The sequence below is a fragment of the Equus quagga genome, chromosome 11, assembly GCF_021613505.1.
Source record: "Equus quagga isolate Etosha38 chromosome 11, UCLA_HA_Equagga_1.0, whole genome shotgun sequence".
NCBI classification, from domain to species: Eukaryota; Metazoa; Chordata; class Mammalia; order Perissodactyla; family Equidae; genus Equus; species Equus quagga.
This window is the reverse complement of record NC_060277.1, coordinates 17,701,694-17,725,840: the sequence shown is the minus strand read 5'-3', so window position 1 is coordinate 17,725,840 and position 24,147 is coordinate 17,701,694. Positions and strand designations below refer to the sequence as shown.

At 41.2% G+C, this 24,147-nt stretch overlaps 1 protein-coding gene across 1 annotated transcript in view; it reads left to right on the top strand.

Moving 5' to 3' along the window:
* Window positions 1–9,456: 9,456 nt before the first annotated feature.
* Window positions 9,457–24,147, top strand: part of NUS1 (NUS1 dehydrodolichyl diphosphate synthase subunit) — a 30,658-nt gene continuing 15,967 nt past the window's right edge. Inside the window, exons 1-2 of the mRNA XM_046676059.1 lie at window positions 9,457–10,042; window positions 24,022–24,147. Of these exons, the coding sequence (XP_046532015.1) occupies window positions 9,628–10,042; window positions 24,022–24,147 (541 nt within the window). The 5' untranslated portion in view covers window positions 9,457–9,627. The remainder of the gene's footprint in view (window positions 10,043–24,021) is intronic.

The following is a 24,147-nucleotide window of genomic DNA, read 5'->3' as shown; positions in this document are numbered from 1 at the left end:
AAGGAGATCATTACAAATATTAAATAAAACTTCAGGGTCTCATTTTTTGGGCTTGCATATTTGACAATAATCTATTAAATATATTTAAATAACCCTCATTTTAAATTCTTGTGGTTAGTTCTGTTCTTCTTAGAATGTGGCTTGATGGAAATCAAAATTTACTGTTTGAGTCAACATTTTTCTCAATATTGTCATTCTTTATGTTTCAAGATCCAGCAGTTGAACTTAGGTCAGACTTCAGTATTTCTACTTAAAGAGGCTTTTACTTTTTAATGAGAAAATGATCTATTTTAAGGGCTATCTGTACCAGCTCAATTATAAGGTTACAATTGTCAAAAATGAAAAACGTACTATATGATCATGTCCTTTCTAAAAAACATACTGAAATTTTGTCTCACTTTTTTCTGCAATGGATTAAATTACTGAGCTCTCATTAATGACCAGACACTGCCGAGCACTTCATGTTCGGTATTGCCCTAATCCCTACAACAGATGAGGATGAGCACCATCTCCATAGTGCTTCTCCACACTACAGATGAGGATGCAGGGAAGGGCGTAAGAGGATGGGCTGGCTGAAGGGATGCGTCTTACAGCCAGCCCCTTTCTCATTATTCTTAATTGTTCATCTCTTTAACAGTTTCTTTTCTGTAAAATTGAGATGGTTATACCTGGCCTACATAGGTCATATGTTGGTTGTGAGGATTAAGTTAAGGTAACTGCAAGCATTTTCGTAAACTGAAGAGAAATCAAATACTGTCCCCATAATGTTTGAGACTTAATATCTCTTGAGACTGTGGAACTTTTTCCACATTTTTCTGTCCCTGGTAGAATTTAGGAGGTGGAAGATTAATTATGCTTAAGAAGTCCAAACGTTATATTCTGAACACCCAAATTTCCTAAAAATGCCCCATTTACTTTTTCTTGAAGATGACAAAATAGGAAATTCTTTAGAAAAGAGAGAAGTCCATAAAGTTTAGATTGAATGGATATACAGTCACACATCGCTTAACGATGGGGATACATTCTGAGAAACATGTCATTAGGCAATTTTGTTGTTTGGGCGAACATCATAGCGTGTGCTTACACAAACCTAGATGGTAAAGCCTATTACTCCTAGGGTATAAACTTGTACAGCATGTTACTGTACTGAATGTAGGTAATTGTAACACAATGGTAAGTATTTGTGTATCTAAACACCTCTAAACATAGAAAAGGTACAGTAAGAATGTAGTATAAAAGATAAAAAATGGTACATCTGTATGGGGCACTTAGCATGAATGGAGCTTACAGGACTGGAAGCTGCTCTGGGTGAGTCAGTGAGTGAGTGATGAGTGAACATGAAGGCCGGGGGCATTACTGTACGCTCCTGTAGACTTGATAAACACTGTATATTTAGGCTACACTACATTTATAAAAACATATTTTTCTTTCTTCAATAATAAATTAACCTTAGCTTACTATAACTTTTTTTACTTTATAAATTTTAAGTTTTTTTAAAACTTCTTGACTCTTTTGTAATAACATTTAGCTTAAAACACAGACACTGTACAGCTGTACAAAAATATTTTCTTTCTTTATATTCTTACTCTGTAAGCTTTCTTCTATTTTAAAAAATTTTTATTTTTTTTTACTTTTTAAACTTGTTTGTTAAAAACTAAGACACAAACAGAGACATTACCCAAGGACTACACAGGGTCAGGATCATCAATATCACTGTCTTCCACCTCCACATCTTGTCCCACTGGAAGGCCTTCAGGGGAAGGAGTGCACAGAGCTGTCATCCCCTATGATAACAATGCCTTCTTCTGCAATGCCTTCTGAAACAAACACTTGCCTGAGGCTCTTCTTGAGGAGGTGTCACCCTTTTTCAGATATGTCCATGGTGATTTGCTTGGTTTGCTTCTTTTTTTTCATCATAGATTTGCTTGTAAGCAGATAACGCACCATGAACATTCCTCTCTGTTAATGAAAACCTTTTGGTGTTGAGGGTCCATGTTTTCAAGCTTTTTAAGGAGCTTGTTGAGGTCCATGGAAGCTTCTCCTGAACACTTCACTGTGAATTTTCTTGGGGGTGTAGGAGAGCAGAATTTGCTACCTCATGATGTGTCTCTTTGGCATGAGGATTATTTGGGGCTGATTATGTTTTTAAAAACTGCAGACAAGGGAGAAGCTCTGAAAACCAAGTAAGAGTTACCCTTTGTAAGAAACATTTACATTTGTAAGGGAAATCTCCATTTGTAAAGGTGTCCACCTCTCTGTACCAGGAAGAAGGGGATGACCTTATCTCTAGAAACTCTTATCAGTGCGGAAGGCAAGGACTTAAATCTGCATAATAACCTCACTCCTGTTTACTGTGCTTTTTCTGGTAATCTCCCATAACTGACTCCCCACACCCCCAACATTCTCCTTTGTCTTTAGCTGAAGATGGTATTTAAGTGGCGAACTCAGCCATTCTGGCGAGTTATTCAGCTTTCCTGGGTTTCTCCCATATATACGTGTGAGTAAACTTTGTTTGATTTTCTCCTGTTATTCTGTCTCATGTCAATTTAATTCTTAGCCCAGCCAGAAGGACCTTGAGAGTAGAGGAATTGTCTTCCTCCCCTACAGGGGTTCTTCTTTTTATTCTCCTGCAGTTTCCTTTTCTACCACTTCTTCTTCAGCCATGCATTGCTGTTCCAGTTCCCACAGGTCCTCATTAGTCAGTTCCTCAGGAACCACCTCTACGAGCTCCTCAGTGTCATCCTTGATGAGGATTTTAGGCTGGTTACTTTTAAAACTACAGATGAGAAGCAGGCTCCGAGAACTGGAATTTTGCTTGCCCTTTTGAGAGACATTTGCATTTGTGAAGGAAGGGGGGGATCAGCTTGTAGGGACCTGAAATTGGCCACCCCAAGATATGACTCTTTGGCATTGGGATTGTTTTGGGCTGATTGCTTTCGATAAACTGGGACAGGGAAGGAGGCTCTGGGGAATGGAACTTGCCCTTGTTGGGACACATTTACATTTGTAAGGTAAATCTCTATCTGTAAAAGGTGCCTCCCTCTCTGTACCAGGAAGAAGAAGAGAGATGACCTTATCCCTAGAAATTCTTAATGGGGAAGGCAAGAACTTAAGTTGGTTGCTGTCTGGCAATCTCATGTAACTGGTTTAGGGTGGTGGTGTCTAACCTTTCTAACCTTTACTTAATCCGATTTGATTCTTGTCTAAAAGTCACGGGATCACCCAATGACCAGACCCCACCTGCACTGATACCATTTTAACTTTTTTTCATGTTCTTTCCTTTGTCTTGTGAAGAGATGAATCATATACCTATGCCTGAAATTTAGCCCTAACCCTCAACTCGGGGCAGCAGCAGGAGCTCTGACTGCCCGTGGGTCCTGTCCCCACACACCAGCTCTGCCTGCCCATGGGTCCTGTCCCCATGTCAGCGGGGGCAGCAGCAGCTGCTCTGCCTGCCCGGGGTTCCTGTCCCCATGCCAGCGGGGGCAGCAGAAGCGGCAGCAGAAACTCTGACTGCCCATGGGTCCTGTCCCCATGCTATTCCATTCTCTAAATAAAAGAGCACTACTGCCAGATCTTAAGAGTCTAAGAAATCTTTCTTTCGACTCCTCGGCTCACTGACCCCACATCAATCTTCATCCACACTGAGGAAGAAAACTGCAGGGCTTCCTGGTCATGGCCTTTTCCCTGTCCCTCTCCTTTTCCCATTACCAGAGGAGCAGGTGCAGAAGCTGAGAAAGAGCCTGAAGGGTTTACCTGGTGCACACTTCACTTCCTCAGGCTGAGCTGCCAAAGGAAAACTTTGAGATGAACATTGAAGTGGATCAAGGCTGCTCCAGGGAGAGAAGCCCAAGGAGTTCTGGCCTACATGCCGATCTATATCATCCTCCAGGATGTATAGGCTGTCCCGACCTGATTCATGTCTAAAGTTATACAACCACATGATAACCAGACCTCACCTGCACTGATACCAATTTAACAACTTTTTTACATGATCTTTTCTTTGTCTAGTAAAAAATAACTCAGACATCTATGCCTTATAAATTTACCCCTACCCTCAACACATTGCAGCTCTTCACTGCCCGTGGGTCCTGTCCCCATGCTATTCTCTGAATAAAAGAGCACTATTGCCAGACCTTGAGAGTCCAAGAAATCTTTCTTCTGACTGCTCGGCTAGCTGAGCCCACATCATTTCTTCTGGTGGCCTGTACGGGGATCTTTCTTCACCACTTTGTGAGCTTAAGTTCTGGTCAGTACATTTTTCTTCCTTGTGCCTTCCTCTTTTTCAAGGATGGATCTAAATTCACTTATTCATTGGGAACCTTCTCAGAGAGCTGTATGAATCCAAGTTTGCTGCCCATGGCTACTCGATGAGGCAAACCATGGCATTCAGCCCAAAGAGAATCAGTACCTTAAGTCTGAGGGTGATGAAGAATGAATTAATCCATTCCTTCCTAATGCAATCTCTAATATATAAATTTTACATGGGCACAGGTCGATCACTTAAGTCATTAGGACAGTTGCTAATCTCCAGGACTCCTGTGGCAGGTTTCTTTTCCTAAGGCTGAATTGGGATGCCTTCCTGTGGCTCCTGATGACACTCTGAACTGCAGGAAAGTCCCAATCAGGACTCCCGTTCAAGGAAAATACCAAACTCTAACCTTCAGTTGAGTGTAGGAACTCCTTCTTGGGAGAACAGCTCCAGGACACAATTGGCAGAATGTCCCCCAGACTGGTGGAAAATTCTTCACTGTATTTCTCTATTGTTCTTTTATCTCTGGGACCATTCACCAGGCACCTATTATTGCCAGGCATAATAGGGAAGATATACAAGGGGTGCAATGCAGGGGGACACCCCAATAATTTCTTTCTATAGGAAGCCCACAGGCAGAACAATGGGTAGGACACTGCCCTAGGTTCAGGGGGGAATTTCAAGGTAAAGGACCCTTTTCTTTCATCTCTCTTCTTTTGTCTTTTTGCTTTCTAGAACCATGAGAGCTTCTAATTCCATTCCTAAGGACTTGCCTTTGGGTTGCCTTTTAAATAACTGGGCAAAATTTGATCAACAAGATCTAAAGAAAAAGAGACATTTTTTATTGTAATACTGTTTGCCCTCAATATACTCTGAATGAGGAAAAATGGCCCATGAATGGCACCCTAAATTTTAATACTATTTTTCAACTAGACTTATTTTGCTGCCACCTGGGAAAATGGCCTGAAATCCCTTATATTCAAGCATTCATGGCCCTAAATCAAGATCCTGAACTCAGAGCAGTTTGGCGCTTGTGTCTAGCTTCCCCTGCATCTGGGGTCCTTCTGCTTATGGCAGGGCCATCTGGGGTCCAATAGGACTGTCTGGGTGCACACTTGGAGTGGGAACAGTTGTAGGATTTTATACCCTAAATTTGGGAACTAGTTCACTGGCGTCTGGTTTTCTGTGTGTCTATGTCTGTGTTGGTAAATAGCTTAAAATTGGCTGTTTGGGGAGCGAGTTTCTTGGTGATCATAACAAACTATCTTTAGAAGTTAGCTTGTTTGTTGTGGCCACCTTGGGAAAGGCCCCCTAAAAATGGAGATAACTGTGAACAGCTGGCTAGATAACCCGGGATAATTTAAAGTTATGGTGCCCATTTTGGACTCCTTTTGAGCTTTGCAACTGAGAAACAAAGAAACTTTTAGAGAGTCAAAGGATCCACCCCTGGGAGCCCCACCCTCTGGAACCTTGAAATATTTTGGGTGAGCTTGAGAGGAAAGGAATCCACCCAAATATGTAGGCATTGCAGGCAAAATCTGATGACAAGTCCTTGGCTTGGCTTTCCTGGTCTTGAGAGGCCTTTAAAGTTCAATCTGAGGGGCTGGCCCCATGACTGAGTGGTTAAGTTCACGTGCTTCGCTTCGGTGGCCCAGGGTTTTGCTGGTTTGGATCCTGGGTGCGATATGGCACCACTCATCAAGCCATGCTGAGGCGGCACCCCGCATGCCACAACTAGAAGGACCAGCAACTAAAAATACACAACTATGTACCGGGAGGCTTTGGGGAGAAAAAGGAAAAATAAAATCTTTAAAGTTCAATCTGAGATACCTTATAAAAAGTTCCAGCAACACAGATTTAAAACAGCCTATATGACCAATTCTTATTCTTGCTGCACTTTGTAAATAATTGGACCAAGTTTTATTGAAACTACGCTTATTTTGCAAGCCAGTTGATCTTAATTTGGTTATGTTTTGTAAAAAATTAGGGTGATTTTAGAGAGAAAAATTAGGTTTCAGTAGAAGCTGTAGTACACATTCAAGGATATTAGATTTTAGCTCTTCTCTTCTACAAGATTCATCTATTACTAATCATAATGTCTCCTTGTGGCCATCTGTTTCTGATACTTGGGAGCTCCCTGGCCACAATCAAACCTTCTCCTTCAATTCTATGGCCCAAATACTAACTAAATTTGCCTTGTCACAGGTGGATCATAAACAACAAGTTCCTAAGGTAAAGTCCCCAACCTATCGATACACACAGGATGGACTATATCAAATTTGGAACAAATATATTCGGCTCACTCCTACCAGTGGTCAACTCAGTCAAAAGGCCACTCTATGTTGGGAACAAACCAATCACAAATGTGATACTTGGCCTAACAGCACCCAACCTATGGGATAAATTCCCCGTTATATGTGTTCTCATATCATAGCCTTAAAAAATACTGATTGGTTTGAGACTAACTGGGATAGATGGCCCAGAACACATTGGTTAGTTCCTAATGGCACTCAGTGGTAATGTGGTTCCAACTTATGGCCTTGGCTGCCACCTGGATGGATTAGACGATGCACCCTAGGCTCCGTCTGGATACAAGGTAGAACTACTTTTACTACATCTCTTCCTGCTAACCTACCCAACCTACAACAACCCTGGACCCATTCTGTCTTCCACTGGTATGATCACCTTGCCTCAATTTTCCTTCCCTAAAGGAATTGAATATGTCATGTGGTACATGGAAGCCCTAAACAAATTTACCATGAAGGCATTAAATGATATATAGCATAGCCTTTTGTTGTTTGATTTAGAAGTATACCAGATACATAAGGTGGTCCTCCAAAACCAAATGGCATTGGATGTCTTGACAGCAGCACAGGGGGGCACTTGTGCCATTTAAAAACTGAATGTTGTGTCTATATTCCTGACTACCATCAAAATATCTCTGGCCTCCTATTTGATATGAGTCACCAAATTAAGTCCATGTCCAACCCTACTCCATCCTTAAATGATTGGTTGGACTCCTGCTCAGGTCCAGGTCTCTGAACTATTATCAAAGCTTTATTCATCAGGCTAATCACATTGCTTGTATTTCTTCTTATAATTTGTTGTCTCTTTTGTTAGTTGTCTTCCACGTGTCAACAAAGTTTCGCCTCCTGGACCACCTCTCATCAAATGATTCTCTCGTCTCCAGAGGATCTGTATACCTTGTCTGCCTTGGACTCTGCAGGTGCAACCTTCTGGTCCATTGAACTTCCTGCCTGTACCCCTGTGGCCCCATTTAGGGACAGCTCTACGACCCTGTACAGCCGGAAGTAGTTATAGAAGATTGACCATCGTCCACATCCCCAAAGGATTTCAGGGCCAAATGGATTCAGGGGGATATTTTATGATGTGAATCAAGTCTGCCCCAGGGAGAGAAGCCTAAGGTGTTCTGGCCTACATGCCAATCTATATCAGCCTCCAGGAAGTATAGGATGTCCTGACATGATTCAAATCTAAAGTTAAATGACCACGTGATAACCAGACTCCACCTGCACTGACACTATTTTAATGACTTTTTACATAATTTTTCCTTTGTCTAGTAAAATAACTCACATATTTATGCCTTATAAATTTAGCTCTACCCTCAACACATTGCAGCTCTTCACTGCCCATTGGTCCTATCCCCATGCTATTCTCTGAATAAAAGAGCACTACCACCAGAACTTGAGAGTCCAAGAAATCTTTCTTTTGCCTCCTTGGTTTGCTGAGCCTGCATCAGGTATTATGAAAAAACAATTGTTTTATCATATATATATACAATTTTTTTTTCCTGATGACGATTCACTCTGAGCTAACATCTGCTGCCAATCTTCCTCTTCCTTTTGCTTGAGGAAGATCAGCCCTGAGCTAACACTTGTGCCAATCTTTCTCTATTTTGTATGTGGGTCGCCGCCACAGCATGCCTTATGAGTGGTGTAGGTCCAAGCCTGGGATCCAGGCCCACAAACCTGGGCTGCCAAAGTGGAGCGTGCTGAACTTAATCACTACACCATGGGGCCATCCCCTATGTAATTTCATATATAAAGTATATATAACATATAATATATATTTTATGTAACATATTACATATAACCTGTAATAATTTATATACACACACATATATGCGAAAGAGCGAAGTGCTATAAACAGAGCCACAAAATTTACAAGGAGCCATATTTACAAGGAGGGAGAGATAATTCCAGGGTAGGGAATCAAGTGAAGTCTCATTGGGCATGTGGTATGAGGGACGAGTCTTGAGACATAGGTTGGGGTTTGGGCAGTACCTATTTGGGAAACAGGAATGTAGGAGAAGGGAAGAGCTTGAGCAAAAGGGGAAAAAATGATATAGAATTGTTGCAGGGAAGTACAGGACTGGTCTGGAGGACCACTTTGTAATCCAGGATCTGCTGGAACATTAGGCTGCATGAAGGGGATGATACGGCTGTATGGGCAGTTTACATCAAACAGTGATGGTGACTGAGGTCACTCGTGCTGGCAGTCAATAATCGGTTGCTGAATAAACGAATAAAGAATGAAGTTACTGGACTGTCAGCTGGTGGAGCCTCTCTTTTATGTACCAAGCAATGGACAACCAGTAAGGATTCTGTTTAGCGGGAAATGACACAGACAGAATTGCGTTTTAGGAATATTACTAAAGACTTCATTCCCACTCTGGCAAGAGTTAGGCTCAGTTGGAAGGTTAGACCAAAGAACAGTGGCAGGATCTCTCTAACAGGCCACACTCCTGCCTCTGCAGACACTTCCCTTTGGGGACCCTGGTTGATCCCCAGCATCAACGCTTGCTGAGGGCTACTTTCTACCCCTAGGTTCTTTGTGGCATTTGTAATTTCCAAGCACACCTTGGAAACTGTTTCTGGCGGCCGGGAGAGGAAAAACAGAGCATAATACGCCAAGGACCCGAAGGGCGCGGACTCGGTGAAATCGCCCATTCCAACAAGACGACGAGCACCTTGCTGGGGTCCCGCTCCCGGTCGGTGGCGTCCGCTCCTCGCCCTCCCACGGCCAGGGGGCGCCCTCGGCCTCGGGCCCACCTGGTTGGCAGGCGCGCGCCCTCTCTCGCCCGCCAGGCGAGGCCACATCCTCGGACTCAGACGCCGCGTCAGACTTCCACGGCGGCCAATCAGAATTGTCCATGTACTAGCGGGGCCGGGGCTGTGGAGGCAGGAGGAAGATGGCGGCGGGGGCGAGGTGAGGTGTTGGCAGTAGAAAGGGGTACGGCGCGGGGGGCGGGGGACGCGGAGCAATGGCCCGCGCCGGCCGCAGGGGCAGATAAGCAGCCGCCGCGCCGCGGGGGTGGGAGGCCCGGAGGGGGGGCGCCGGGGCGCCACGAGAGTATGACGGGGCTGTACGAGCTGGTGTGGCGGGTGCTGCACGCTCTGCTTTGCCTGCACCGCACGCTCACCTCCTGGCTCCGCGTTCGCTTCGGCACCTGGAACTGGATCTGGCGGCGCTGCTGTCGCGCCGCCTCCGCCGCGGTCCTAGCGCCGCTCGGCTTCACGCTCCGCAAGCGTCCGGCTGCCGGCAGGAACCGCAGGCATCACCGGCACCCGCGCGGGGGGCCGGGCCCGGCCGGCGCCCACCTCCGGCTGCGCTGGCGCGCGGACGGCCGTGCCCTGGAGAAGCTGCCTGTGCACATGGGCCTGGTGATCACCGAGGAGGAGCAGGAGCCCAGCTTCTCGGACATCGCGAGCCTCGTGGTGTGGTGTATGGCGGTGGGCATCTCCTACATTAGCGTCTACGACCACCAAGGTGAGGCCCGGCGCGGGGAGGGGGACCGGGGCGCCTCTGAGCGCGGGGACCGCACGTCTGGCAGGTGTCCCTGGGGCCCGCCGCTCACCGCAGCCCTCCTGACTCCAAGAGTTTTCCGGCCCCTCGGCCTTTGAGTGCAAGTTGGAGTGCTAGAGCTTTCGAGGAAGGAAGATAAGCTTTATTGAACATCTAAGTCCCTGAGTTCGATTCATTCGCTTTCTATAGATTTTAAAAATATTTCATATTCTTTATAATGCCCCAGTCAGGTAGATGGCTTTGTATGCCCTTGTTTCACAAATGAGGGAGCTGAGGATTAAAAACATTCACTGATTTGTCCGAAATCACAAAGGTTTGATTAGGCGGATTGAGATTTTAGTCTGTGATTTTTTTACATATGTGCCCTTTTGTTACACGGGACTCTTTGTTCAGAGAGATTCAAGGCACTCTTCTCAAGTCACAGTCAAGCCGTGGAAGATTTATGCATAAGCTGAGTGGTTGAGGCCAGGTGGCATTTGAACTGGGCTTATGAAAAGTTAGGTGAGAGACTGAATAGGCAGAGAGGAAAATGGTCACCTCCTGCCTTTGGAAGTCTGGGATGGTGTGTGATTATTGATCCTCAGTGGCCAACGTGGCAATTGACACAATAACTGTCCTCCCATAAGTTTTGATTGAGGGAATGAATTCCACCATAAGGAATTTTTATAAGTACAAAAGTGCATCGTTTATCAAGTGGCTACAAACCTAAAGCACTGTGTTAGGCACATTCCTTGGAATCTTATATTCAATTCCATGGACTCTCAGGCTTATGGGGAGTAGACACTTAGCATAAGTGGCATGGTTAATAACAAGAAGTGTTGAGAGTAGGTAACTACTGTGAGATGTGGGGAGAGAAAGTCTGAATGGAGGAACTTGAGAAGTTCATGCAGAGGAGATGGGCTTTAAGCCCGATGTTGAAGAATGAGTAGAAGGTAAGATTGAGGAAGGCTCTCAATGTCTGGTTTGGGTTTCAATCAAATCCTGAAAGCAGGAAAATTTTCTTAGAAATAAACCTGTGGGGTGATAAGAATGATTTAGGATACTGGTATGGAAGAAAGGAAAGGAATGTTTTATTCTCTTTTCAGTAACTTAAATTGCTGGTATGCTCCACAGAAGCTACGACTTGATTTCTAATCTTTAAATCTTTAGATAGGCTTAAGTGTAGGGTTTTGTCTGAAAAGGTAGGTCAAGATCAGACAGTAACTCTTAAAGGGTATTAGTCTTTGATTGATCTACTACCTTCCTCGAAGCTGGCAAAGAAAATGGTGACTCAGTACTTGTCATCATCAAATGTAAAGTTTAATATACTGAGGGACTGACATTTTATGGAACTTGCCCATGAACTCAGCCTGACCAGTAGAAATCACGAGACTGTAAAGAGGCAACACAGTCTTTGCTTAAAGCAATGCAACAGAAGTGTTGTCTGGGAAGAAAAGTAAGTGAAGCAGAAATAGAACTTAGTTAAAGTTATCAGGCAACATAGTGACTTGAGTTTTAAGTGGATCACTTATATTCAGGTGATTCTGGTGGGGAAGGAAAATGTATAGCTTAATTGTCTAACTTGGTGCCTGTGCTTGCTGACACAGATTGTAACATTGCCACACTTCCTTGTTCCGGCAATTCCTGTTATTGAATTGCTGATATGAATCAGAAATAGCCTGTGTCATATTTGCTAAAAGAAAAATGATTGGTAATGAAAAGGAAGAAATCAAGCTAAGCAACTATTGACTGATAACCAAAAGGCGTTTTAAGGAGCATGTTCCATGAATGGACTTAGAGCACTTTGTGTCCTACTGCAAAAGCAGTTTTAATTATTTTTTAAGAGATAAGGGATAATTTCATTGTTTGAAATAAGAGACTTCCGATTCAGCCATTTTGGGTTTTGATTCATTCATTCCTTCTTTTAACAGGTGACAGTAGGGCATCTGTGTAGTACCAGCTACTATTCTGGGCATGGGGTGCAGCAGTGATCAAAACAAACAAAAATCCCGCTGCTCCCAGAACTGACGTCTTAGTGGAAGTGTGACAAATACTGCAAATGAGTGAAATGTGTGGTATGTTAGATCATAAGTGCAATGAGGAAAAATAAAGCAGAGAAAGGAGATGGGCATGTTGAAAGTCAGTGGTGGTGGAATGGGTGCAGTTTTAATAGATGGTGGCCGAAGAAGGCCTCAGTGACTTGAGGATAGACCTGAAAGAGGTGAGGGAGCAAGCCGTGTGGATATGTGAGAAAAATTGTCCCTTTTCAGGGGAAGTACAGATATTTAAGCTTTAGTCAGTTCTCCAAAACAAACTTTTATTTAAGCTTATTTCTGTATAGATATTTAACTTATTAAAAAAAAGCCTGTGGGCGTACTCATAAATATTACATTTATTGAGTACCTGCGGTGGTCTAAAGCTCTGGGATACAAAGGAGTACAAGAAATGGTATCTCTTAAAGAGTGTACACACAAGTTAGGGTTATCTACTAAAAATTAATGCAAGCTAATATATAAATGTTAGCGAGTGGCAGAGACTTTATCTGAGCAGAGAAGAAGAGGAAAATCCTTGAGGAGCAGGGTTGCCCCCATGTCTGTAGTAAGGAAGGCGGTGACACCTGAGCTACACCTTGCAAAAATAGGTAGAATTTGGATTAGCATGAACAGTATAGTGTTGTGTGTGTGTGTGTGAATGGGGAATTCATCATGGCAACATTCCCATTAGACTAGCTTGAACAGCAACATTGAGTAATGTGTTGGGAACAGTAAATACAATAGGTAAGTTTATGTACAGTCCTGGATCTTTTAATGACAGGGATATGTTCTGAGAAATGCATCATTAGGTGATTTCGTTGTGCGAACATCATAGAGTGCACTTACACAGACCTAGATGGTGTAGCCTACACACCTAGGCTCTAGGGTACTAATCTAATGGGACCACTATGGTATATGTGGTCTGTTGTTTACTGAAATGTCATTATGCGGCTCGTGACTAATGAAAAGTTGAGAAATGAGGTAGGATGAAGCCTTGGGCAACTGTTCTGGTTATTTGTTACTTTGTAGTCTACCACCAAGTACAGTATTTTAAAACACAATTCAGTTGGGCATTTTTTCCTTAGTGTTGGTCCCACTTATAAGGTTACAGTCAGAGAGTAGCTGAGACTTAAAGGTTTCTCCTCATACGTCTGGTATGTGGTTTGTGATGGCTGGAATAAATGAGGCTAGGTGGGTCATCTGTCTTCACATGGTCTGTCCACATGGCCAGCTTGGGTTTCCTTATTTACCAGTGGCCTCAGGGTAGTCAGACTTGTTACAGGTAGTCAGCTTTCCCCAGGGTGTGTTCCCAGAGACTTAGCCACATGTCAAAGCTACAAGGCTTCTTATGACCTAGCTTACAAAATCATCCACTGTTACTTCTGCTGTATTCTCTTGGTCTGAGAAGTCACCGGTCTGCCCAAAATTAAGAAAATGGAGAAACAGACTTTACCTCTCAATTAGAAAATGGCTTATACAGAAGGGGTGGGGTTGGGGGGAATGATGGCAGCCATCTTGGAGATAAGCTACTGTACCACCTTCTATTTCTCCTGTCCTATATACCCTTCATCCAAGAATTTATATTTAAATGAGTATTCATTCTGATTATAGTTGGATCTTTGTTGTTCGTGCTGTCAGGTTGATTCCAACTCCTAGTGACCCTGGAACTCTGCCTGGTCTTTTTGCACCATCCTCTCATCTTCCAGCTCTATATCAGACAATACTCCGCAGCTATTCATAGAGTTTTTGTGGTCACTTTTTTGGAAGTGGGTGGCCAGATCCTTCTTCCTAGTCTGTCTTAGTCTGGAAGCTCTGCTGAAACCAACCACTGTGGGTGACCCTGCTGGTATTTGAAATACCAGTGGCATAGCTTTCAGCATCACAGTAACACGCAGCCTCCACAGTACAGCACCTGACAGATGGGTGGTGTGATTCCCTCATCCGGAAACAAACCTGAGCCATGGTGATAAGAGTGCTGAAGCCTAACCACTAGAACACCAGGGCTGGCTGTAGTTGGATCTAGATTATATGTACTTTTTGGACTAAAAAATCCATCGGTAATTACCTTCGTTTGCCTCTGCCAGCAAACTGCTCTTTTTATTTTCATTGCCCTGCAATGTTTCTTGATTGTAGTAATTTCTGCCAGTAATTCTTTCATCTTTCAGAAATTGAAGTTGTTTTCTCAGGAATGTCTTGAGCTCAGAATTCCGGTAAGATTTGACTGTTTTGTCTACATGATTATAATTTAAGAAATGACCATAATTGGGATGGTACAAAAACTGGAGCTTGGGGGCTTTTGGTGCTATGGCCTTGGGGTGCTGTGCTTGCCTGGGTCTGACTTGAAGTATGCCGAGATCCACATCTAGATAATAATATGTATTATTATCTTCAGTGATGGAACCTGTCCATATTGCCTGGTTGTATTGGTGCCATGCTGGGAACCTTGCTGTAGGATGGTATTTTTCAAAACATGGTCTGTGGACTATCTGTGAAGGAGTCATTGGGGATGCTTATAAAAAAAATACAGATTCAACACAATTATTGATCAGACCGAATTAGGGAAGTGGGATCTGAGCATCTCCATTTTTATCGAGCTATCTATATAATATATCTGCACACTGAAGTTTAACTGTAACACAAATCAAAGGATGCTTTGCTACTTGCCTTACATCAAATTATTCAACCTTCATGTTCCTTTTCATGAGTGAGGATAATATGGGGTGGGTCTTAATATTACTTACTATAAATTGGAGTGATTTAGAATAAGGCATTGCCTTCTATATGAGAATTCAGTAACAAGACAATAGCAATCTTGTGTGGCACTCTTTTTAGTGTTACTTCCATAGTTGTAAATCCATACTAGGTGAATTATGAAATGGTTTTTTGGGTACAAAATCTCTCACACTAGCATTAAAAAGGTCTGAGCAGTTTGTTCTCAGACTTCCCAACCTATTTCTCCCTATTTGAAAAGCCTTTTGCTTACAGCTGTAATTAGGTTACTTGATGTTTCCTCCTCCTGGAGTGTCTTCATCTCTTTTTCCTCACAAATGACTGTCTATGTGTCAGAAGGCTGTTGTTGATCCTTGTAAGTCCGTCCTAGCTGTCACCTCTTAGGTAGTCTCTCTTCACTGTTCCATTCCTAATCTTGCTCTATCCCTGATTCTCCTTAGAATTTTGTACATCTCTAAAGGTACTTCCATTCTCTGTTTTGTAAAGCAGTAGACATATGCGTATGTGCTTGAATTTTCTTGCTAGATTGTAAGCTCCAAAGGTGCTATCTATCCGTCTCATTTTTGTTTCTCATATAGAGTGTACCTTGACGTTATACATGTAATGGGTAGTCAATATGTATTACTCGAATAGAAAGAAGGGCTGCATTTCTTATAGATAAGAATAATGAACTGAGTTGTAGTTTGTTTCCCAAAACAAATACCCAGAAGCCTTAAAATAATGGAGGAAGAAGAACATAGTATGCCCTAGTTTACTTATTTGGCACAGTGACACAGATCCTATTGCAAAGTATGATTTTATTAACTTTTGGTCTCCTTATGTTGAAATGTAGAGTTGCCAGAGTGTAAAAAGTCCAAATATAAATTTTGATGTACCAAACAATACAAACTGGAGCACTTGTCTTCCTTCCTGTGAAAACTCATATAAGGGAGCATTCTATTCCCAATGTTCACCTTTGTGTAGTTTGCTTCTGTACAGAATTTCACATTTATCTTAGCATTGTGGAATATCCTCTTCTCCTTTTTCTGCCAAAGGGCTAGCTTCCTGTCAAAAGGCTATCATCAATCCTGGTGTGTCCTTTCTGACTATCACCTCCTAGGCGGCCTCTCTTGACTGTTCCATCCCCAGTTTTGCTCTGTCTCTGAAAAGCTCTGTCCTGCTTTTGTTAACTTTTGGGATAACCCTATTCTCTGAGTACCCTTTTGTTTAACCGTAGTACGGGGTCTGTGTATGAAAATAAACCTTTACTTAATAGTAATGAATACTCTTTGTTGAACTCTTAGTATGTACCAGATACTATGCAAAGAAGTCCATTAAATTCTTAGCAGGTTTACAAATCAAGAAACTGAGACTTAGAAATCCAAGAACCCATATCTAATAAGGAGCAAATCTAGAATTTGAACCAGATTTTATTTCCAAAGCTTTTGTACTTAACTATTGTGCTATACTGACTTACGTTGGTAAAAGAATGTGACCACAATGCAGTCACTCTTAGTACTATTCCTGATTATGTTGGGTTGTCTTAAAGCCTTGGTAAAGTACTATGTACAGGTGACAGAAATGATTTGTAGAAGATATATAAAGGCAAATAGAGTTTTCTTCATACCACTTACATAAATGTTCATCGGGTGAGTCATAGGACACACTTTACTTTTTTTTTTTTTTTTTTGGTGAGGAAGATTCACCCTGAGCTAAAGCGCATTGCCAATCTTCCTCTTTTTTTTGCTTGAGGAAGATTAGCCCTGAGCTAACATCTGTGCCAGTCTTCCTCTACTTTGTATGTGGGATGCCTCCACAGCATGGCTGATGAGTGGAGTAGGTCATTGCCTGGGATCTGAACCCATGGACCTGGGCCACCAAAACTGAGTGCACGGAACTTTAACCACTTGGTCATGGGCAAGCCGCTCACACTTTACTTTTTTAATCAACTGAATTTAATTTTATGGAGCTCTTTCTCTGTATTGAACTATTTCTTTGTCAAGCAAGCAGAATCTGTGAAGATATTCTCATTTTTAAAATGTGCAGCCAGAGGCCGAGAAAGCCCACGTGGCTTGTTCGTTTTACACATCTCTTGCTGAAGAGCTGGGACTTCAAACCCAGCACTCATTCCATTATACTGTGCCACCATTACACATATCTGCTTCATTGCTATAGCATGCTAATTCCAGTATGATTGTTGTTCTGTGAGGGATCCTGGGGCTCTCTCTTGAAATAAAATTGTTTAATGGCTTACAAGATTTATTTTGTTATGATTACTTCAGTCATGTAAAATTTTAATGGTAGACTTTTTTTTCATTTTAAATAATTGCTCCATAAGCATATGTTTTCTTCTCTGATGATTGCCTCTAATAGTGGTATTATTGGATTGTTAGAGAATTAAATGAGGATAACCATAGGAAACTTATGTAGGTGTCTAGTTTAAAAAGAAACAAGGTAGGCTATTTTGAAGGTTGGGCATTTATTTATAAAGAAGTGTTACTTTAATTCCATAGCTGGTGAAATGCTTTATAACTAAGAGAGATTGTTTCAGTGTTTATCTCACTTTTCTCCCTTTTCCTTCCCTTGTCCTTATAAATTCTTGCTGTTAATTTGTCTTTGTTTCTTTCTTTTTTTCTTTTCTGCTGTGGAAGATTCGTCCTGAGCTAACGTCTGTGCCAGTCTTCCTCTATTTTTGTCTGTGGGTTGCTGCCACAGTATGGCTGACAAGTGGCATAGGTCCATGCCGGGTTGCTGAAGTGGAGCATGCCGAACTTGACCAGTACACCACAGAGCCCGCCCCTAGATAGATCTTTAAAAATCTCTTTCTATAGAAGGCAAGGACTAACCATAGTAAAAATTCTAACTTCAGATTTAAAAGGAGATATGTTTAACACATATTTTAGGAATCTCATTTTATAGAATTGATCATTTTGCATAAATTTTAAAAGAAGCTATGTTTAAGGGATACAGATAAGATTTACTGCCTAAATACTTGGCTAATTAAACTCCTTGTTACTTGGTTCCCTTAATTTGAAAAAAGTATGTATCTTATGGCTTTATTACTCAGTTAACATGTACATACTGGAGTGTAAGTTTAGATGAAATAGTGAAACCTATAAATAAGTCTAAAATGTCATTTTAACTAATATAGCAAAGATTTTTTAAAGACTCCAATAAAGGGCCTGAATGCACTGTATCATCTAAAAGGTGGATAGGGCATGCTTAATTCCACTGTCTTTGAAGTATCTTCTCTCTTGGCTTCCATGATGTTTCGTGTGGTTGGATTTCTTCCTGTCTCACTGCCTCTTCCTTCTGAGCCTTATGTCTGGCTTCTCCTCATTTGCTCCACTTCTATATGTTGGGGTGTCCTAGAATTTTGTGCTGTGTGTCTGCCCTTGTCTTTGTGTTGTTCACTCTGTCTTCTAGATCGGGGGTCACAAAGGGCCAGCTAGTAAATGTTTTAGGTTTAGTGCTGTATGGTCCCTGTCACTCAACTCTTCCGATGTAGCCAGAAAGCAGCCATAAGTGGATGGGCTTGGCTGTGTTCCAGTAGGAGTACTTTGCCGATCCCTATCCTAGATGATTTTTCTAATCCCTTGGCTTTATATATCATCTGTATGCTTAGTATCTCCAGTCCTGATCTCTCCCATAATTCCAGGCTCCTGTGTCCAACTCCCTGCCTAACACCTCTACTTTTATTTTATTAGCATCTCAAATGCTTAACATGTCCAAAACAGCACTCTTGAATTTTCTTCTCTCCAAACCTGCGTCACTCACAGTTTTCCCATCTCACAAAATACTGCTTCCTTCCAATCAGTTGCTCAGGCTAATCACTTAGATGTCATATGTGAGTCATCTCCTACATGGTATCATGTCCCACCTGTAATCTATCAACAGGCCTCCTTGGTCTTTCTTCTAGAATATGTCCTAAATTTGCCACGTTTTAGTTCTTTGAGCCACCCAAGTTTGAGTTATCATTATCCTTCACCTGGATTACTGCTGTAGCCCTTTGATTGGTCTTCATTTCTATTCTGACCCCTATAGAATCCATTTTTCACCCACCAGCAAAGTGAGCTTTTTTGGTAACATTCAAACTCTGAGTAAAATCTGATACCATAGTATATGTAGTTTCAACTTTTGTGATAGTTTTTTTACTTTTATTACATCATTTTGACTTTAGATTCTGTGAAGGCAAACAAGATGAATTATGATATGAGAAAAAGAATCTCCACATATACTATGATATTGCTAGAGGAATTGCCTATCTCAGTCAGAGGCACGCTTATATATCTTGTTGTATTTCTTGTGTGTCATGTGGAGGGGATATGTGTAGACTCGGAGTCCTGTAGAGAATTGTAAGCTGATAGCACTGTTTCTGGAGAAGCGAGGTAAGTACCGCAGAGTATAATCATATTGCTGGATTGGGGTCAAACTGTGAGGGATCAGGAATCATCTTGCTGATCATGTCTTATCTACACATTTAGTACTTCTCAGAAAGAATACTTTTTTGTTTCATCTTTTCATCCAAATCAGCCAAGACAGAGGTACTGTTTAAAATAACTTTATGAAAGTCTTCTTTATAAAAGATACTTTGTAACTGTGCCTCTGTAATAGTCTTCCTTTTTAATAGAGTTTCTGCGTGTGTGCAGTAAGGAAGTGAGAGGTTCCTGGAAACCTAAAAAATTCCATTCAATGACATGTCCCTTTGGGTTTTGTTGTTGTTGGGCGGCGCTTTGTGCACTGATAATTCAGTTTATTAAATAGACATTGAACTCCTGCTGTGTGGAAGGTGCCTTAGGAGAAAAGAGATGAGTAAGACACAAATTCACAGGTACACTACACTTCAGTAGAGGGCTTAAGCTCTAACTATAATAAAAAGTAGACTATTGATTTATTAAGGAGTTTGAACTAAATGTGTGCATTTGGAGGGGGTGAGGTGAGTCGGGGGAATGGGGCACATCTGGCTGGCAGACTGAGAAAGGCCTCTTGAGGGTAAGTGACATTCCAACTGGTCTGTGAAGAATTAGAATTTTACAGATGTGAGGCTGGGAAGGTAACAGAACAAAGGGCGGAAGTTGGAGTCACTCCACGTGTTTTGTAGGGGAACATAGGCAGTCTGATTTGCTGGGGGTAGAGTATTACACAGAAATAGAAAGATTCATTTATTTCATAAACATGAGTTATTTCCGCCCCCCCTTCCCCCAAGTGTGGAAGCGTAGGCTGGAATGTTAATGCTGATCTGAGCAGTTTGTTCTTAATACTTTAAGCATTTGGGGAGCCATCGAAGATATTAAAAGTTGGAATGTGCCAGGATTGAAGATGTACCCAAAGAAGGTTAATCTGGTAGTTAATCTAGTGATACCTACTAGAAGGGGCAGGAAGACCCAGTAGAAGGTACTTTTTATATTTCTTTAATATTATAAAGAAGAAGACCATTACTTGAAATAGTGGAGACAATGGACAAAAGGAAATATTGCTGTAGATTATTATGTGGGTTTAGCATATTAACAGGGCACTGGTCGGGGCGGGGTGGCGGTTATAATGCTAGAGAGTAGAGGAGATGCCTGGGTGACTGGGCAGGTGGTGATGCCTTTATTAGAAATAGAGCAACAAGAAAAAGGTCTGTTTTTTAAAAAATTATATGAACAACTTATAGCAGTTATGATTTTAAGTCACGTATTGTCTCGTCACCCTTTTGCATTTATCGTTCTCATATTGCCTCTTCTCTTCCAGGCCTTGTCCCTAAGTGCAGATGAGTTTTACACTTATTTACTGTTCTATATATATTTTCTTAACTTGATGTAATATAAGTGTTTGAGGGCTAGCTTTAAAAGATAAGCTACCAGGTTTTAGATTTGTTCATTTTCAGATGCTTACACAACTTGTAGGTAGGATTAAATGTTTGAATGAACTTGAAATGTTAGGAACCAAATACTGATCCTGTTTTTACTTAAAATTTTAATGTTTTGTCCAGCATAGATGTTTTGCATTAATTTTAAGATTCTAAAGATATTGCATTGTTATTATTTATCCTAATTACTGATTCTTTTGGTGTCCCCTTAAATTTTGTCTCACTCATCTTCCCCTTGTCCTGGTCCTGAATAGTTTTAAAGTCCTGTGGGTGACTAGAATCAGAGATGGAGGAACACAGGGACAGAAAGAGAGGGCAGAGGTAAGAGCTCTGAGGAGTGAGTAGTCTGCACTTAGGGTGGAGTGAGGAAAAGGATTCAGTGCAGAGTGAGAAGGAGCCATTCAAGGAGCAGATTGGGAGTTGAACCAGGAGAGGACATTCAGATGAGCTTGAATGAGGGTGGGATCTTTGAGAAGGAAGCAGGGTGGTCATTGATGGTAATACTTCAGAAAGGTTGAGAAGGAAAAGATAAAGATTGAGAAGAGGTGGTGACCAGTTTGGTGATGAAGATTGTCATCCATTGCCTTAGAGACAGCAGGAGTTCCTAAAAGCTTTCCCAATTTAAACTGGAGGCAAAGGTAAAGATGAGTGAATTGGTGAGAATTGAAGCATGGGTCTTTTAGCATATCAAAGGAAGGGATCATTGTGGTGTGAAAAGACAAAAGCAAGGGTTCCTAGTGTTGCTACTATTAAAATGAATAAGTGTTAGTTCATAGGACAAATTGATTGATTGATTGATTTTTGGAGAGGAAGATTGGCACTGAACTAACATCTGTGCCAGTCTTCCTCTATCTGGTATGTGGCTTGATGAGCGGTGTGTAGGTCCACGCCCAGGATCTGAACCTGTGAACCCCGGGCTGCCAAAGCAGAGCATGCCAACCTAACCACTACGCCGGCCCCGAAATAGATTTATTTAACATTTTATTTTTAGTAAACTCATATGTCCTGGCAGTAGTGTTGTGGAGATTTTATGTTTTTAAATTTAAAAAATTTTGAAATTCATGTGCCTTCCGTAATTTATACCTGAAATATAGACCAAAGTGTGGTGTAAATTATTTTTTTCTTGCATAGGTAATTGGAAATCTTCTAATACATTACATATTTATATGCTGTTTTGTAGTATATGCTTTTGTATCATTCATGTGAATTTTATGTTTGACTTGAGGGTAATGATTATATTCCATACATCTGTATTGCTACGAAAATATTACTGTTCTAAACATTGTTTTTCAAATAGCTCCTGATATTAATCACTTTCCTTTAAAAATTTTCTTTGTATTTGGGAATATATTTTTTTGTTTAATCCTGCTCTGGATATGGGTGTTACAAAATGTTCACTTCTTTATTTCCAAGCTTAGAGTCTATGATTGTGGCTTTTGTAAGGAGCCACATCCTTAGCCCACTGCTCTTCTTCATGTATACTCCTTTACCTTTGGAAATCTTATTTGTCATCTCGTGTGTGTATTTACTTATCTTCTTACCTTAAGGAGGATGACTCCTAAATGTACATCTGCACCTCCATCCCTCACCCATTGTTATGTTGCCGTCCTAGCCCCACCCCTGCAAAATTCTCCTAATTCTTCACCGGCCAGCTGAAATGTCACTTACCCTAAAGAGGCCTTTCCCAATCCGCCAGCCAGTCTCTGACCTGTCGTCTTCGCCTTCTTTCAGCAGACATTTAATTGTTGAGTGTCTGTTCTGTGCTAGGCCCTATGTTAGCCCCTGGTAAGCAAAACAGGTAAGATCCCTACCCACACAGTGTTATTTGTCCTCTTTTGAACATCCTTCCCTCGTGTCTCTTAATCACTTTTACAGTAACCCCCACCTAAATACTCTATCCTCAGCTATCTAAAACTAAACTTTTTTCCTTCAAACCAGTTCTCTTTGTAGAATTTCTCTACTTTAAAAAAATGTTATCATTTTCTGTTACCCAGAATTAAAGCCCTGGAATTTTCCATGTTCACCTGTAAGTCAGTCATGCTCTTTATTTGCCCAATTCTTCCCTTGTAGTGAATCCTTTTCCGTTGCTTCATCAAATTATGTATGGACTACTGCAGTAGTTTGTTGCCTGGCTTTCTCTGTACCGTTGCCACGTTAATTTTCCTAAGATATACATTTCCACATTGCTCAGAAATCATTGGTTACCCAGTGGGTAGGCAAAATGAAGTGAAAATTAGACCTATTCCTTTGCTCCTTTTCTCAGGTCCTTTGTACCAGCAGCATTTGTCTGTGTGAGTGTTCAGTGTTCTTTCTTAAGCATTTTCTCCATTCAGATATCCTCTCATTTTCTTCTCTTTAACTTTCTGAGATCATCTCAGCTTAAGTCTTGCTTGTTTTACAAAGCCTTTCCCTACCAAAAGAGACTGCTTTTATCTTTGAACTGCTGTTACACATATACTACCATGTTGGCATTTGTGTACAGCATATGCAGTGCGTTCTGTGCTATTTTATATATATTTGCTATGTTCTGTCTCCCAGTTAATCTTTGAAATGTTTTAAACTCAGATCTGACAGAGAAGAACACTTGATAAGGGTCAAAAAGGCAATGGCCGTTAGAAGGCTGGCCTCTCTGAAAATGCCAAAAACTTGTTGCTTGTTGTTAGTTACAGGTCTCTATATTAGTTTTATATTAAATATATGTCTCATAGTTCCTTCCTCTTTCTCAGTGACATGGTAGTAGTTAATGTTAAATTTTCTGTGCATGATTGGAGGATCAAAAACAGTTTTATGTGGTATATTCCTATGTTTTGTTTGAATTTACTAAATTTTGGGTTTGTTAGTTTTGTCTGGCTTTTACTTTTTACATAATTCATGTTAGTCCCTCTTACCATTGAAAAAACTAATCAAATTGAGGTAGTAGTATTGAATGCACATAGTAAATCTGCACGGAAATTACATTAGACTGGGAGTCTGGAAGATATGCGCTCTGCGGCTAGAGACCACTGCTGCAGTTATAAATTTTTGGATAAGTCTCTTAAGGATATTGGGTCTCAGTTTCTTAATTTGTAAATAAAGATGTCAAGTAAATGATCTCTTAAAATTTCCTTCTGGGTCTAAATTTCTATCATATTCATATTGACACTTAAGTAGTTACCCCATCCTTTTTTTGACTTTAGCCTGAAGCCAGACTCTTGTATTAATAAAGTTTTGTGGTCATGTTTTCCTTTTAGATTCTAGTTTAGAATTAGTCATCACTGCTTCATTTGGAATTCAGTTCTAAATCCAGTGTTGTTTTCACAACAAGCATCCATTAATTATTGAAGAGGATAAATTAACCTAGTTGGGATTTACTTGCTTTTTTTCTTTTTAAGGTATTTTCAAAAGAAATAATTCCAGATTGATGGATGAAATTTTAAAACAACAGCAGGAACTTCTGGGCTTAGATTGTTCCAAATACTCACCAGAGTTTGCAAATAGTAATGACAAAGATGATCAAG